The sequence below is a fragment of the Hyperoodon ampullatus genome (genome assembly GCF_949752795.1).
Source record: "Hyperoodon ampullatus genome assembly, chromosome: 11".
In the NCBI taxonomy this organism is placed as follows: domain Eukaryota; kingdom Metazoa; phylum Chordata; class Mammalia; order Artiodactyla; family Ziphiidae; genus Hyperoodon; species Hyperoodon ampullatus.
Genome location: NC_136924.1, coordinates 4,744,714 through 4,758,336, shown reverse-complemented (window position 1 = coordinate 4,758,336; position 13,623 = coordinate 4,744,714). Strand labels below are relative to the sequence as shown.

Below are 13,623 nucleotides of genomic sequence, written 5' to 3'. Positions count from 1 at the left end.
TCAAAGTGTACTTAAAAGCATTTTCTCCTACAGATTTGAGGTCTAGTATTTTGTAGGCATATTGATACTAATTGAAGACATGCATGAGTAAAGAAATGTGTGAAATGTTCCACACTATGTTTAAATAATATCTAGTCACAATACAGATACATATCATCATTCACCAAGGGGCTATCTGGAGCTATGGAAAACCAACACTTTCTCCAAGTGCTTGAAAAATCTACAAGTATCCCTATAGCTATGCTTTGGCATTACCATTTCTGCCCTTACCCTGAACTGGTCCACTGTAATCTCCACATGAAAACTCTGAAGCCTATGATACCACTGATGTTAATTCCAAAAGGAACCCTTGGGGTGTTGTGCTGTCATTGTTGTCAATATCCATTGATGGATACTGCAGTAGCTGCTAATGCTTGCCAAAGTGCTACAAGTCTGCTGAAGTGAGGAAGTTTCTTAACCTCCAAATTTGTGATATGGCTATGCTCATGAGCTTCAGAGCAATACTTTGAGTTCTAGGAGTACTATAGTAATTTTTAAAATTTAAATAGTTCTTTTAGTTTTTTCCTTAGGAATATACAAGGGCTGAACCAGAGATTTATTGGACCAAAAGACATACCTCTACTGCCATGCATTCTTATACTTGGAAACACATAAAATGTTCTTAAACTGTCTTTCCCCTTAGAAGCAGTATATCATGTTAAGAGCCTACTTAGTTCCTATATTATATATTATATAGGTCCATATGGACCTAAATCTAATAAATTATACCAAAGGCCTTCTATATGTGCCTAGGCTTATCCAGATCCTAGGAGAAGTAGTGGACTAGAGCTGAGAATCTGACAAATTGGGTCTGGAGTATGTATACGTCATTTTTCTTACATTATGTATATATAATGAAATATTTCCATAATTAGATTTTTCCCAGAACACACATTTGGAGCCACTATGTAGGAATGTTCAAAATAACACAGAATTGTAGACAGAGCAGGGTTGGAGGCCTTGGAAATTTTACATTGCCATCTTATATTTTTTTAAATCTCTAGATATATTCAAGAACTGCCTTATTAACAATAGAAGATTCTTCAGGTCTTCTCTGATAGTATTCAACTAGACTGAGGGCAACCATGACTTAAAATCTCAGCCTCTGAGAGCACTACCATTCTTTACAGAATTCATTACAGAGCAACAAAGAGACCATTCTAAGCAGAATAGTCAAATATCTAAGCATCTCTGAAGCATGAAATGTACACAGTCCATTTATGCCTAAGGGAAAACAGTATAGCATGAATATGATTTAATAAAAAGACTTATGGAGAGATCATAAAAATTCTGAGTTTGACCTACCCACCAATCAGATCACTTACCGGATATCTCCTCTAGGCACTGCTTAGCTGTCTTACTGTATGATAAATCCATCTTAGTAGGACTGGTACAGGAATCGGCAGATGGTAAAGAGGTACCTTCATTTTCTGAATGTGCTCTGAAATTAACCAAGAAGACAGAAATACCAATTGCTGTCACCAGCGACTCATCAAAGTTCTCTAGTACAAGAAGAAATCAATGTATTAAAAGTTTTCTGTGAAGGTAAGTGAGCATTTCTTTATGTCTGGGGCATTCCAAAGCTGTCTATCTACAGGAGAATTTCCTTACTTTTCATATACAACCCAAGTTGTACTGAGGTATTAAACCAGATTTCTTAGACTCTTCTAAGTTTGAAAGCTTGTAATTACCAATAATTGACTGCACTTTTTCTGGGCAAAAGACTAGAAAAGATTCTTTTTTTTTTGCTGTCTTAGAGGAAGTCTGGCTAAACCGTGTTCTTCTGAGAATAATAAGAGCACTGAAAACACCCCTAAAATTATTTTTTCCATGCACATTCTATAAAATATATCCTAAAATACAAAGTATAAGTAAAATAAATATTGACTTTGCTATGGGCTATAAATGTCACTATGATGTCTTGATTTCAGAAAAATTAAAGTCAATCAAAAACAAATTCTCATTCTGACAACCCCCTTTTATAATACGTTTTATAGTTGTGTATATATGTTCATGGGTATGTATTTGTGTGTGTGATTAACATGTAAAGAGTAGGTCTAATCAAATAAAAAGCACTCCACAGAGGGACTGCATACGTTTTGATATTCCAATCTTCATGCATTGCTTCTTCCTTTTATGCACAGGCAAACGTTTTAAGAGGCACTATCTTTCCTTATGCAGCTTCAAAATCTACATATATTTGGTCAAAAACACCACATCTTTAGAAAGTCCACAGTGTGAACTACAAGAGAAAGAAGGAGACAAGACAATACACCATTGTACACTGGACTTTGTTCTTTATAGTTATCTCATTTGCTTGGAGTCCCATTCCTAGTACTGAGTTTGGACCATGGCAAGTGATCACTAAATATTTCTTACTTTAAAAAAATCTAAAGGGAATATTTATACGTGAAAGAAAAATTTAGTATATCTTTAAATCAATTTTCGCTTACTATGTTACTTTTATTCTAAATCCTGGTTTTGTTTGAGAGAAAATAAAGTGTAATCATTGATGCCAGAAATATTTTCTATTTATCTGATGGATCTAAAAACTCTGAAACGCTCATTAGGATTTTAATAAATCATGGAAAACTATATGCTGTATGTGTGTATGTATATAGGAATTGACATATTAAAAGAAAGAGCCATGCAAGAATTCATACAAAGCTGTGCCTTGACCTCCAGTGATTTCTGGCAGACATTCCTAGCTTATTGTAACTTAAAACTACATATAAGGAGCACAGCAAAATTCAGAAGAGGACATGCTGTTCGAATGACAGGATATACCATTAAGGCCAGTAAAAATTTCAATGTTGTGAAAATCAACAGACATTTTTAGTCTTCACCTTCCTTGATATCTTGGTAGCATTTAGAATAGCAGACCATTCCTCCCTTCATGAAACTCTCCTTCCTTGGCTTCTATAATAAAAATTTTCCAGTTTGTTCCCCATTCTCTCTGGATGCTACTTTTTTTCTCTTTGTTCTCTTTTACCCAATCATTAAATGTCATGGTTGTCGGTAGTAAAAAAGAAGGGCAAAAGTTGGGGGTTCCTCAAAGCAATATCCTAAGCTTCTTCCAGTTTGCATTGTACAGTCTCTCCAGACGATCTCAAACATACCCATTGTATTAGTGATTGCCTATCCACACATGAAGTCCAAATTCAAACTCTAACCCAGAACTTTTCTCTGAATTCCAGACGTGAATCATAACTGTCTAATTGACATTACCTTTTGATTATCACAGAGTTAACTCAAACCCATCTTGTACAGAACTGAACTTGTGATATTTTCTCAACAAACCTGGTCCTTGTTCATAGTGTCCCTGGGTGAAACCTTTAGGGAGCCTAAGAGGTTTTGCATGGTCTGATCTCTGTCTGCCTCTCCAGTATCATCTTGCACTGGACTCCCCTTATCTCTCTCCCCTGTGGTCACAAGAATCTTCTACCCACATCCTATAGCTTCTGGCCTCAACAGGTCCTTTCTACTTGAATAGTTTCCTTCCCACGACATCCAATTAAATTTCTCCCTTCAAGTCTCAGCTCAAGTGACTCTTTCTTAAAGAACCATCCCAAATTTTCAGGTGAAGTCCCATGTTACAAATACTTATTTCTCCCTGTACCTATGTTGAGCACTTCATACTCTTGTAACATGACATTTGTGTAATTATTTGATAAATGTTCATCTTCCAAACTAGAGTCCATTCTCGATGTTTAAGCTCATCATTGCACCTCAATGCCTAGCCACATGTCTAGCAGATATGCTGCACTCTGCAAATATTTGATAACTGAATGAATAAATCTTATCAGTAGTGATCATAAAATAGTGTCATTGGTGGGTAAAGCATACAGAAGGAAGCATGGTATAATGGTGCATGCTTTGCATTTGGTTGTAAAACTTAGCTCTCTCGCTAAACAGTTACTAACTCATGTGACCTCGCTAAGTGACGTAGCCTCTCTGAACCTCAATTCGCTTATGTGTAAAAGGCAAAGAAAAATATGTTCCTCGCAAAATAATTGTGAGCTCAAGTGTTATTATTACTAAAGGCCTGGAAAGGCATTCTCCTGAGGCATGTGGGATTCTGGCCAACGTTAAAATGTGGGGAATATATCCGGCTCTCTGGGCTGTTTCTTTTCTTCTCTGGCCCCCAGGGTCTCCTATGTCCCCTGTCTATTGCCCTTCCCCACTCACTTCTAAAGTTCATTATCATCTATTCTTCCACTTGGGCTCTTTTCTTGTGAGCCACTGTACCTCCCTGGCTTATTCCTTAGCCTAATGTCCAAGAACGAGGGGAAAAAATTCCTCTGAAGTTTTCTAAGGATTGTTATTACTTGCTGAAGCCATTTAAATGGAGAGTATGTAGTAAGATAGGACACCCCAGGGAAAGCTTACTGGCTGCTGGCCAAGAAGCCTCAGAGAGGCATGGTGCCTGGATGAACTGGCTAGGAGCCAGGGTTGGCCTACAGTCATATAGGCTCAGAATTCACAGACTGGTTTCTCAGATGCTGAGTCACGTAAAGTAGTTCACTGGGATGGCTGTCTAAAGCCCAATGCCAACTGATTTTGACTAGAACAAGACCAGAGCAATTACAGGAACCAGAATACTTGTAGCCATGTTAGTTATAAAGATGCAGAGCATCTCCCTCTAGGAAAATCTCTATGGAGCAAAAGAATATTTAGAATGTGTTTTGGGAGTAGACTTTTTTCTTTGCTGCAAATATACAGATCTTACAAATATTTCTCAGTGTACGGCTATCTTTCTCAATGTGTGAAACCTAGTACTCAATTCCATTGGCTAAGTCCCCACCCTCTGATAAAAAAGTATTCAAACTTTGGTCTTAGAAACCTTTGTTTTACTTTATTTTTTTAATGTGGCAGTGAACATTTCTGGCTGATTTGTTCTTTAATTTTTTAGTTTAGGTCACAAGAGAAAATCTTATTTATACCATATTTTCAAGTTCTTTGGTGTATGTTTCACAGTGTTCCCTATCTGAGTTACCTACATTAGAAATGATAGGGCAACAGATTGATCAAAGGAAGGAACATGGTGAAGTTAAACTTCAAATAATTATAAAAAGATCTCAGAATTTATCTTTGGATTGTATTCACATGTAAATGGGTCCACATCCCCTGCTCTATATATGTTACAAGACATCGATTTCTCCAGGATTTCTACCTCATTATTTGTTAAAGTGGAATCAGAGTTTAACTCCAGTCTCTAGAGGGACAATCAAAGGTAACTGGTAAAGATTTAACTTTTATGCAAATGATCAAAGAAGTTCAGTTTAATCTCGGAAGGCTCTAAGCATGTCCTCTATTTCTGTGCATGCTTCATTCCAGTAAAATAACAGGTTTTGGGGTTGATTCATAAAACAATTTACAAAGACTTCAGAATCAATAGTGTTTTCTAACCAAAAGGTAGATATTGCAGTGGCATCATTCACCGTTCCCATGTAAACCGATACTGCATTCCTCTCATATTGACTGGGAAAAGGAAAACATGATTCAAAATATTTAGAAGACATCATCCTGTGCAGACTATCTTACTGTGCATTTACAACATGGTCAACATGATATAAGCACTTACTGAAACTGTAAGATAGGGCATTGCCAAAGCACCATTTAATTTATTTAGAGTTCTAATAAGCTAGTGCTAGTGTCTGTTACTAAGAGTCCTAGTAGCTAAAGGTCTAGGTTTCACCAATAATTAACATAAAAGCTAGTTCCTGTTTATGTGCACTTACTATATGCCAAGTACTATGCCTAGTGTTTTATCTAGGGCATATCACTCAAACTTCACAACAACTGTGTTGCTATGGACTGAATATCTGTTTCCTCCCAAAACTCATGTGTTGAAACCTAACCCCCAATGTGATGATGCTAGGAGGTGGCGCCTTTGGGAGGTGATTAGGTCGTGAGGATAGAGCCCTCATGCATGGGGTTAGTGCCATGACAAAACAGACCCTGGAGAGCTCCCTTGCCCCTCCTGCCATGTGAGGGCAGAGTGAAAAGATGGTCGTCTATGAACCGGGAAGCAGGAGCTCACCAGATACCAAATCTACTGGCACTTCGATCTTGGACTTCCCAGCCTCCGGGACTATGAGAAATGTTTGTTGCTTCAGCCACCTCGTCTACGGTATTCCTGTTAGAGCAGCTGAACAGACTAAGACACCTGTAATTTAGGTGCTGTGGATTAATTGAGGCTTCTAGAGGTGTAATAATTTGCCCTGTGTAACAAGTTGGGAGATACTTAACCTGTACTTAAACCTGGAAGCTTCTAAATATTGTTTTATTAACTACTACCCTACAAGTTAATTCCATCCAAATGTCTCTGGACACTGAGCATGTTAATGTATGTGATGTCTCCTTAGCTGACAGATGGCTCAGTCACTAAGTTATTAACAGGCAGTATTTGAATGTGACGATACCCAATGGCCTAACCTTAAGTTTGCTCTTTACTACCTTAAATGTTTACTCCTAAGAAAAGGAAGCTATTATACATGACATTTAAAGGAATTCAGCACTACATCTAGATACTATCAATCTTCAGATTCCCAATTTCATAAATAGGGGTGTTGCATATTAGTTTATATTAAAAATATAGCCATATGAATTCATCTTGATATGGATATACTAGACACAAATGTGAACACAAACACAACTGGTTTGAGTCAGCAGCATTAACTAATGGTCTTATAGTTCCTGCTTTATAAACCCAACCTAAAAGAAAGAAAAACAAATATCTTTCCCAAACCAGCTTTCTCTTTCTTGGTGGGAAGGCAGACAGGTGACAGCCAGGGCCAAGGCCAGGAATCTGTCAGAGTGAAGAGTAGCCCAGTGTGGATGGGAGATTTGTTAGATTTGTATGCTGGGGGTCGGGGGGCTGAGCAAATAAGAAAACATATTGAGTATAACGGGAGCCAGGTTTCTCAGTTGACAAAGGAAGGTGCAAGTATGGAAAGGAGAAAGCAAGCATAAACTCTGTGTGTTGATTTGGAACTGGAGGCACTGTGAATTTACAGTTATATACCCATCTCTCTCTCTCTCTCTCTAATAGATAGCTCATTGATATTGAGATAAATATGTGTGTAGGGACTTCCCTGGTGGTGCAGTGGTTAAGAATCTGCCTGCCAATGCAGGGGAGATGGGTTCGAGCCCTGGTCCGGGAAGATCCCACATGCTGTGGAGCAACTAAGCCCGTGTGCTACAACTACTGAGCCTGCACTCTAGAGTCCGCGAACCACAGCTACTGAGCCCGCGTGCTGCAACTACTAAAGCCCGTGTGCCTAGAGCCCATGCTCCACAACAAGAGAAGCCACCGCAATGAGAAGCCCGTGCACCGCAATGAAGAGTAGTCCCCATTCTACGCAACTAGAGAAAGCCCGCACGCAGCAATGATGACCCAACGCAGCCAAAAATTAATTAATTAATTAATTTTTAAAAAAGGAAATAGGTTTGAAAAAAATATGTGTGTGTCTCTATGAGTGTGTGTGTGTGTGTGTGTGTGTGTGTGTATCTACATATATTTTACTATTTAGGAAAGCTAGGAGCAGTGAGATCTGGTTCCTAAATATTACTCTTCACAAAAGAAATCAGGGCACCTTAGATAAAAGCTGAAGCCAAGGCAGTGAGAGAACAAGGTGAGCCTAGATTACCTTGAGCCAAAAAGAAACAAAGTTCTCAAAGAATAATGGGGCAGAAGCCAGCCTGAAGGGGATCCCAGCAGCCAAATCTGGGACATTCTAAACATCAAAATAAATAGTCATATTGATGGATTATAATCCCCTGAAGACAACAGGAACCCATTAGTCCACAAAATTCAAAGAGAGGGAGAGGGAAAGAGGACAGGAGAAGGAAAAGGAGGAGGGGGAGGGGGGAGGAGAAGGAGGGAGGGGGAAGGAGATGGAGGGAGAGGGGGAGGGGGAGGGGGAAGGAGGGAGGGGGAGGGGAAAGGAGGGAGGGGAGGGGAGGGGGAGGGGGAAGGGGGAGGGGGAGGGGGAAGGGGGAGGGGGAGGGGGAGGAGAAGGAGGGGGAGGGGGAGGGGGAAGGAGAAGGAGGGGAGGGGAGGGGGAAGGAGAAGGAGGGGGAGGGGGAGGGGGAAGGAGGGAGAGGGGGAGGGGGAGGGGGAAGGGGGAGGGGGAGGGGAAAGGAGGGAGGGGGAGGGGGAAGGAGGAGGGGGAGGGCGAGGGGGAAGGAGGAGGGGGAGGGGAGGGGGAGGGGGAAGGAGAAGGAGGGGGAGGGGAGGGGGAGGGGAGGGGGAAGGAGAAGGAGGGGAGGGGAGGGGGGAGGGGGAGGGGGAAAGGAGGAGGGGGAGGGGAGGGGGGAGGGGGAGGAGGGGGAGGGGAGGGGGGAGGGGGAGGGGGAAGGAGGAGGAGGTGCAGGGGAGGGGGAGAAAAGTAAGAAAGGGACATCATTTTCTTACAGTCGAATGGCAAGGCATCAGTGCAGAAGGAATAATGGAATGAGAAATCACATGGCATCCACGGAGTAAACTATTAATTTAGACAAGAAACCTCAGTGGATGCTAAAACCTATGGGTGAAAGCACATCGACTGTGGCAAACATCATCCCAATCAAGCAATCAAATTCAACACCACCAAAATGGGGAATACCCGTAATGTTGATACCTGATAGGAAGGCAATGGAAAAAACACAGTATCATTTCTGTGACATTATATATATATATCTGCAATCACGAGAAAATATCAGACAAACCCACATTAAGAAACAGTCTATAAAATGCTCGCCTTCAACATATCCATGTCACGGAAGTCAAGGAAAGATTAAAGCACTGTTCCAGCTCGAGGGATGTTAGGAAGACATGACGACTGGGTACAACGTTCATCCTGAATCGCTAAAAGTGCTACCTCTGGGACAACTTGTGAAACTTGAAAGAGGTCTCTGGGTGCTCTGAGTTAAATGTATATGGGAGTTCTTTGTACGATTCTTGCAAATTTTCTGTAACGTTAACAGCCTTTCCAAGAGAAGATAAAATACAGAAAAAAGAAACAGTTGTGGTTTGGTTGGGCAATCTGGCGCTGAACCTCGTAAGCTAAATACAGAAAGGGCAGCTTATCAAGCTTCTCTGTGGGGAGAATGCCAACTCATAGCAGTCTTCTACACAACAGACCCTCTTCCAGCATTGGCTCTGCATTCCAGCTTAAAAATACTGCTGTGTGAGGGACGTTAAACTGCTACCCAATGCACAGATATATATATATCCAACCCAGCAAAAGACAATTTTGCAAGACAAGCATTCAGTAAGCTTTAGTTTGTGCTGATAACCAATTATGCCCAGTTCACATAAAACCACAACTGCAGTATAATCTGTAATAATAGCTGCAGGGCTTACAAAAGCTTTATCTGCAAGACGGTTCTATGCTCCACGTTTCAAACTTCATAGACTCACAGAGCCTCCTACTCAATCTACTGGTTCAACAAATGAGCCAAACTTAAAACCATGTGAGTAAGCATTTTCAAAACTAACGTTTTGTATTCTTTGCCTTTCAGAATATAATATATTCAAGGGCCAATTTTCCATGTCACTTTCTAGGTAAATCCGAAATCTCACAAACACTGTTACAACAAAAATCTTTCCTGAGAACTCTTGATGCTGTTATATAAGACAAATCATATTATACCAATTATATATATACCTATACATAGGAGTAACAAAAGGAAATCTCTAAATTCAGACTTTCTTGACCTAATTTTACAAATCAAGTGTGTACAGAGGGTTTCTGCTTATATTTAATTAATGGGTTTAAGAAGCACAATGATTTTCTTCTCTGTTTAACAATGTTTTGCCTTATCTAAAGGTTGGGTTCCTTTTTTTTCTTTTGTGAACTATCTTCACCCTGATTCTCTCCCTTTGCCTTTAGATGTTTGCGTTATGTCTAATGCACTGACTTCTTGACATTTACTACAAATGGTCAGAAAATAACAAAGAGCATGTAGACCTCAAACTAGCAAGTTATGAATCTGGTTAATAGCTATTTTGAAATTTATTGGGGGCTGTTAAAAATACTGAGGTTTAGAGAAAATGTGCACGTCTTTCTTTCCTCCTTGACTAAGGAATCACTTCACAACTTTACTTCACATATCTCTGCAAGCACAAGAAATATAGCTGTGAAGTAGTGAAAGTAAAAACAATGGAAGGGGCTTCCCTGGTGGTGCAGTGGTTGAGAGTCCGCCTGCTGATGCAGGGGACACGGGTTCGTGCCCCGGTCCGGGAAGATCCCACATGCCGTGGAGCGGCTGGGCCCGTGAGCCATGGCCGCTGAGCCTGCGTGTCCGGAGCCTGTGCTCCGCAACGGGAGAGGCCACAACAGTGAGAGGCTCGTGTACCGCAAAAAAAAAAAAAAAAAAAAAAAACAAAAAACAATGGAAGAAGAAAATGGCGCATCAAAAGAGGGGAGGCAATCTTGAAGGCCCAGAGGAGGTGAGGTAACAATTTTTGAACTCCAGGCAAGGAAAGCAAGTTTGAAGAATACAGCATAAAGGGCAGACACCAAGAAAGAAGAGGAACAAGGAAAAGTAGGCTTTTTCTTCTTAACTATGCTCTTCCTCTTTATCTTTCTTTCCTTGCTATAATTGGTACCTAATTCAAGTCATAACAAATCTAACTCTGAAAGTCTGTAAATTTCTTCTTCATCCAGCCACTGAACCTGGTGTATCCTACCCTGACCTCTCCCACTAACAATTCATTTACACAATAAAGACATAGTAATTTTCCAGAGTGTGCTGCACACACACACAAAGTCCAAGTTCTTGACATTCAAGAATTTCTACTAACACACCATTGTAAAGCAGTTGTACTCCAATAAAGATGTTAAAAAAAAAAAGAAGAATTTCTACTACAATCAGGCTCCAATCAATCTTCATTTTCCAGGAAAGCTGATCTCCTTGCCAACCACCTTACACATCTTGTGTTTACCCTATTTATTTGGTTCCTTTAGTCTTACATTTCCTTTCCTGTCCCCCTCATCTCCGAATGCCCAAATCCCACTTCTCTTTCAGAATTCAGCTTAAGTGCCACTTTCTCTGATTCCAACAACTAGCGGTAATTTTCCATTTTTTGAAGTCTCGGTATACCAAATCTGGTTCACTGCTCGGGGGGTTTACATTTCCTGCTTCATTCTGTAGTTATGTTTCAGTCAGTCTCTTGCTTACTACATTGTGGACCATGGAAGGGAAATAACATATGGGATGTGTGATGTTTCACTCTAACCCTGATGCCTTACACAGTAAATGTATTTAGTAGGTAGTCGAAAGAGGAGAAGAATAAGTGAATGAAGGTCCCGAAGAGAAGATATGGTTTCATTCTATAAACATTTTAAAGCTGTTTATATTTCAACTAAACCCTACTATTTATAGGAATAAAAGACTTCTGAATTTTTCTTATTCCATTGTACATTTTTGGTAGTGTTTCTATTCTTCTATAGCAGATGAGTCTAACCCATGATGATGGTGTTTCATTCAACAATTTTTATTTGGTTCCTATTGTAGGTAGGCTCTGTCCTGGACAATTACGCTACTAAATAAAAAAAGACAAGATGCTTGTCTTACAATGAGTTTATGTTATAGTCGGAGGTGGCTGAAATCACACTTGTTAATAAGTAAACAAAAACCCAGTGGATGGTGATAAACTCTATGAATAAAATACAAGGGGACAATGGCGTATAATTCTGGCAAGAGGCATTGTGTTTTCCTTCAGACTAGATGGTTGGAAACAGCTTGTGTGAAGAAGTAGCATGTAAGCAGAGTTCTGATGAGAAGGAGGAGGCTGCTTTTTTTTTTTGCGGTATGTGGGCCTCTCACTGTTGTGGCCTCTCCCATTGCGGAGCACAGGCTCCGGACGCGCAGGCTCAGCGGCCATGGCTCATGGGCCCAGCCGCTCCACGGCATGTGGGATCTTCCCGGACCGGGGCACGAACCCTGTCCCCTGCATCAGCAGGCGGACTCTCAACCACTGCGCCACCAGGGAAGCCCCAGGAGGCTGCTTTGATCCAGAAGAGAGTCCTTATACGCAGAGAGAACATCTATGACAAAGTCCCCAAAGCAGGACAGGTTAGTTTGTTAAGAAACAGAATGAAGGCAGGGAGGCAGTGAGCGTAGTTTAAGGGCTAGAGAGAGGGCCGGATTATGTAGGAACTTGTAGGGCTTGGTAAGATGCTTACGTTTTACTTCTCAAGTGTAATGTAAATCCAGTAGATGGTCTCATGAATTTAAATGACATACTATTTATACTTTTAGAAGGTTAGAGCCCCTGCTGTGTGAAGGATGCTACTGGAAAGGACCAAAAGTGAATGCTGGAAGACTCGTTGGAAACTAGGTGAAAGTTGGTGGTGCCATGATCAGGGGAAGGCAGGGTGGAAATGGATAGAAATGCCCAACTGAGGGTATGTTTTGCAGCCAGAGCCAATAGGACTAGCTGGAAATAAGACGTGTTGGGAGGGAGGGAGCGAAAGAGAAGAACAAAGTATGGATTCATTCCAAATTTTCTTCCTAGTCTCCCATTCAAGTAATCATGAATTCTAACCTCTAGTCTTGAGCAGTTTTAGTTACTAGCATTTTGCATAGCACTTCGTAATTTGCCTGTTATTTTTTCCAACATGCTTGGATTGTAGAATTGTAGAATGTTAAATTTGGATGATGCCATAACATTCCTCCTTCCACCTGACAAATTCTAACCCATCCTTTAAGCCTCATCTCTTCTCTTACTTCTTCTGTAATGCATACACTGACTCCACCCTCATGTAAGATTCAGGAAAACTCTTCTACCTTATTTGTTGCATACACTTCCATGACAGCGATGATGTTTTAAGTTCTTGATTAAATTATTTTCATTATCACCAATAAAACTGAGCTTCCAGAGAGCAGATAATTTTTTTTTTTACTCTTTGTAATTCTTATTACATAGTATTTGCAGAATGAGTGATGAGTACATAAAAGAAAAAAAATATTTGGTGAATTCCCTTAAACTATGGCAACTGGTCACTGTATCGCTTCTTAACAATCTCCGGTAGCCACCTGCAGCACTTAAAAAAGGCAGGCTATTCCATTCACACAGGTCTATTTATTGGGAACTTCTTATAGTGAGTTAAAATCTTCTTAAAGTTTTCACCTTTGATTTTAGTTATATCCACTCATTAAATGGATAAAGATATGCCCAAGTCAAAACTACTTTTATCACATAGTAGTGATAAATGAGTTATAAAAACTTAATATAGAATATCTTTGCACTGTGCAGGAAGTAGGACTAAAATGAAATTCATTAACTTTCAGAACTCAACATTGTATTTATAGGACTTTGAACATTCAATTTGCAAGGAAGAGTATTATGAAGCATATATTAATGTCCCAGAAGGAATAATTAATAACCAGCATGACCTAGAAGTGGGCTGAGAACTGGGGAAAAATATCACCATCACCCATGGATCTTCCCATTATATAGAGGTTATTTAATTTTCTTTAAATATCAAACATATGCATATTTATACATATACATACATATATATGTATTTTAAAGTTATTCTACTTAAAAGCAATTAAGTATTTCCCAATATAAATGAATTCTGATTGTGA

At 40.0% G+C, this 13,623-nt stretch overlaps 1 protein-coding gene across 3 annotated transcripts in view; it reads right to left on the bottom strand.

Moving 5' to 3' along the window:
* The window catches only part of NAV3 (neuron navigator 3), a gene marked incomplete at both ends in the record, with an annotated part of 371,484 nt that overhangs the window by 179,434 nt on the left and 178,427 nt on the right, over window positions 1-13,623 (bottom strand). For all 3 annotated transcript variants that reach the window (XM_079715629.1, XM_079715630.1, XM_079715631.1), the window contains one exon: window positions 1,365-1,480. In XM_079715629.1, coding sequence (XP_079571755.1) covers window positions 1,365-1,480 — 116 coding nt within the window. The remainder of the gene's footprint in view (window positions 1-1,364; window positions 1,481-13,623) is intronic.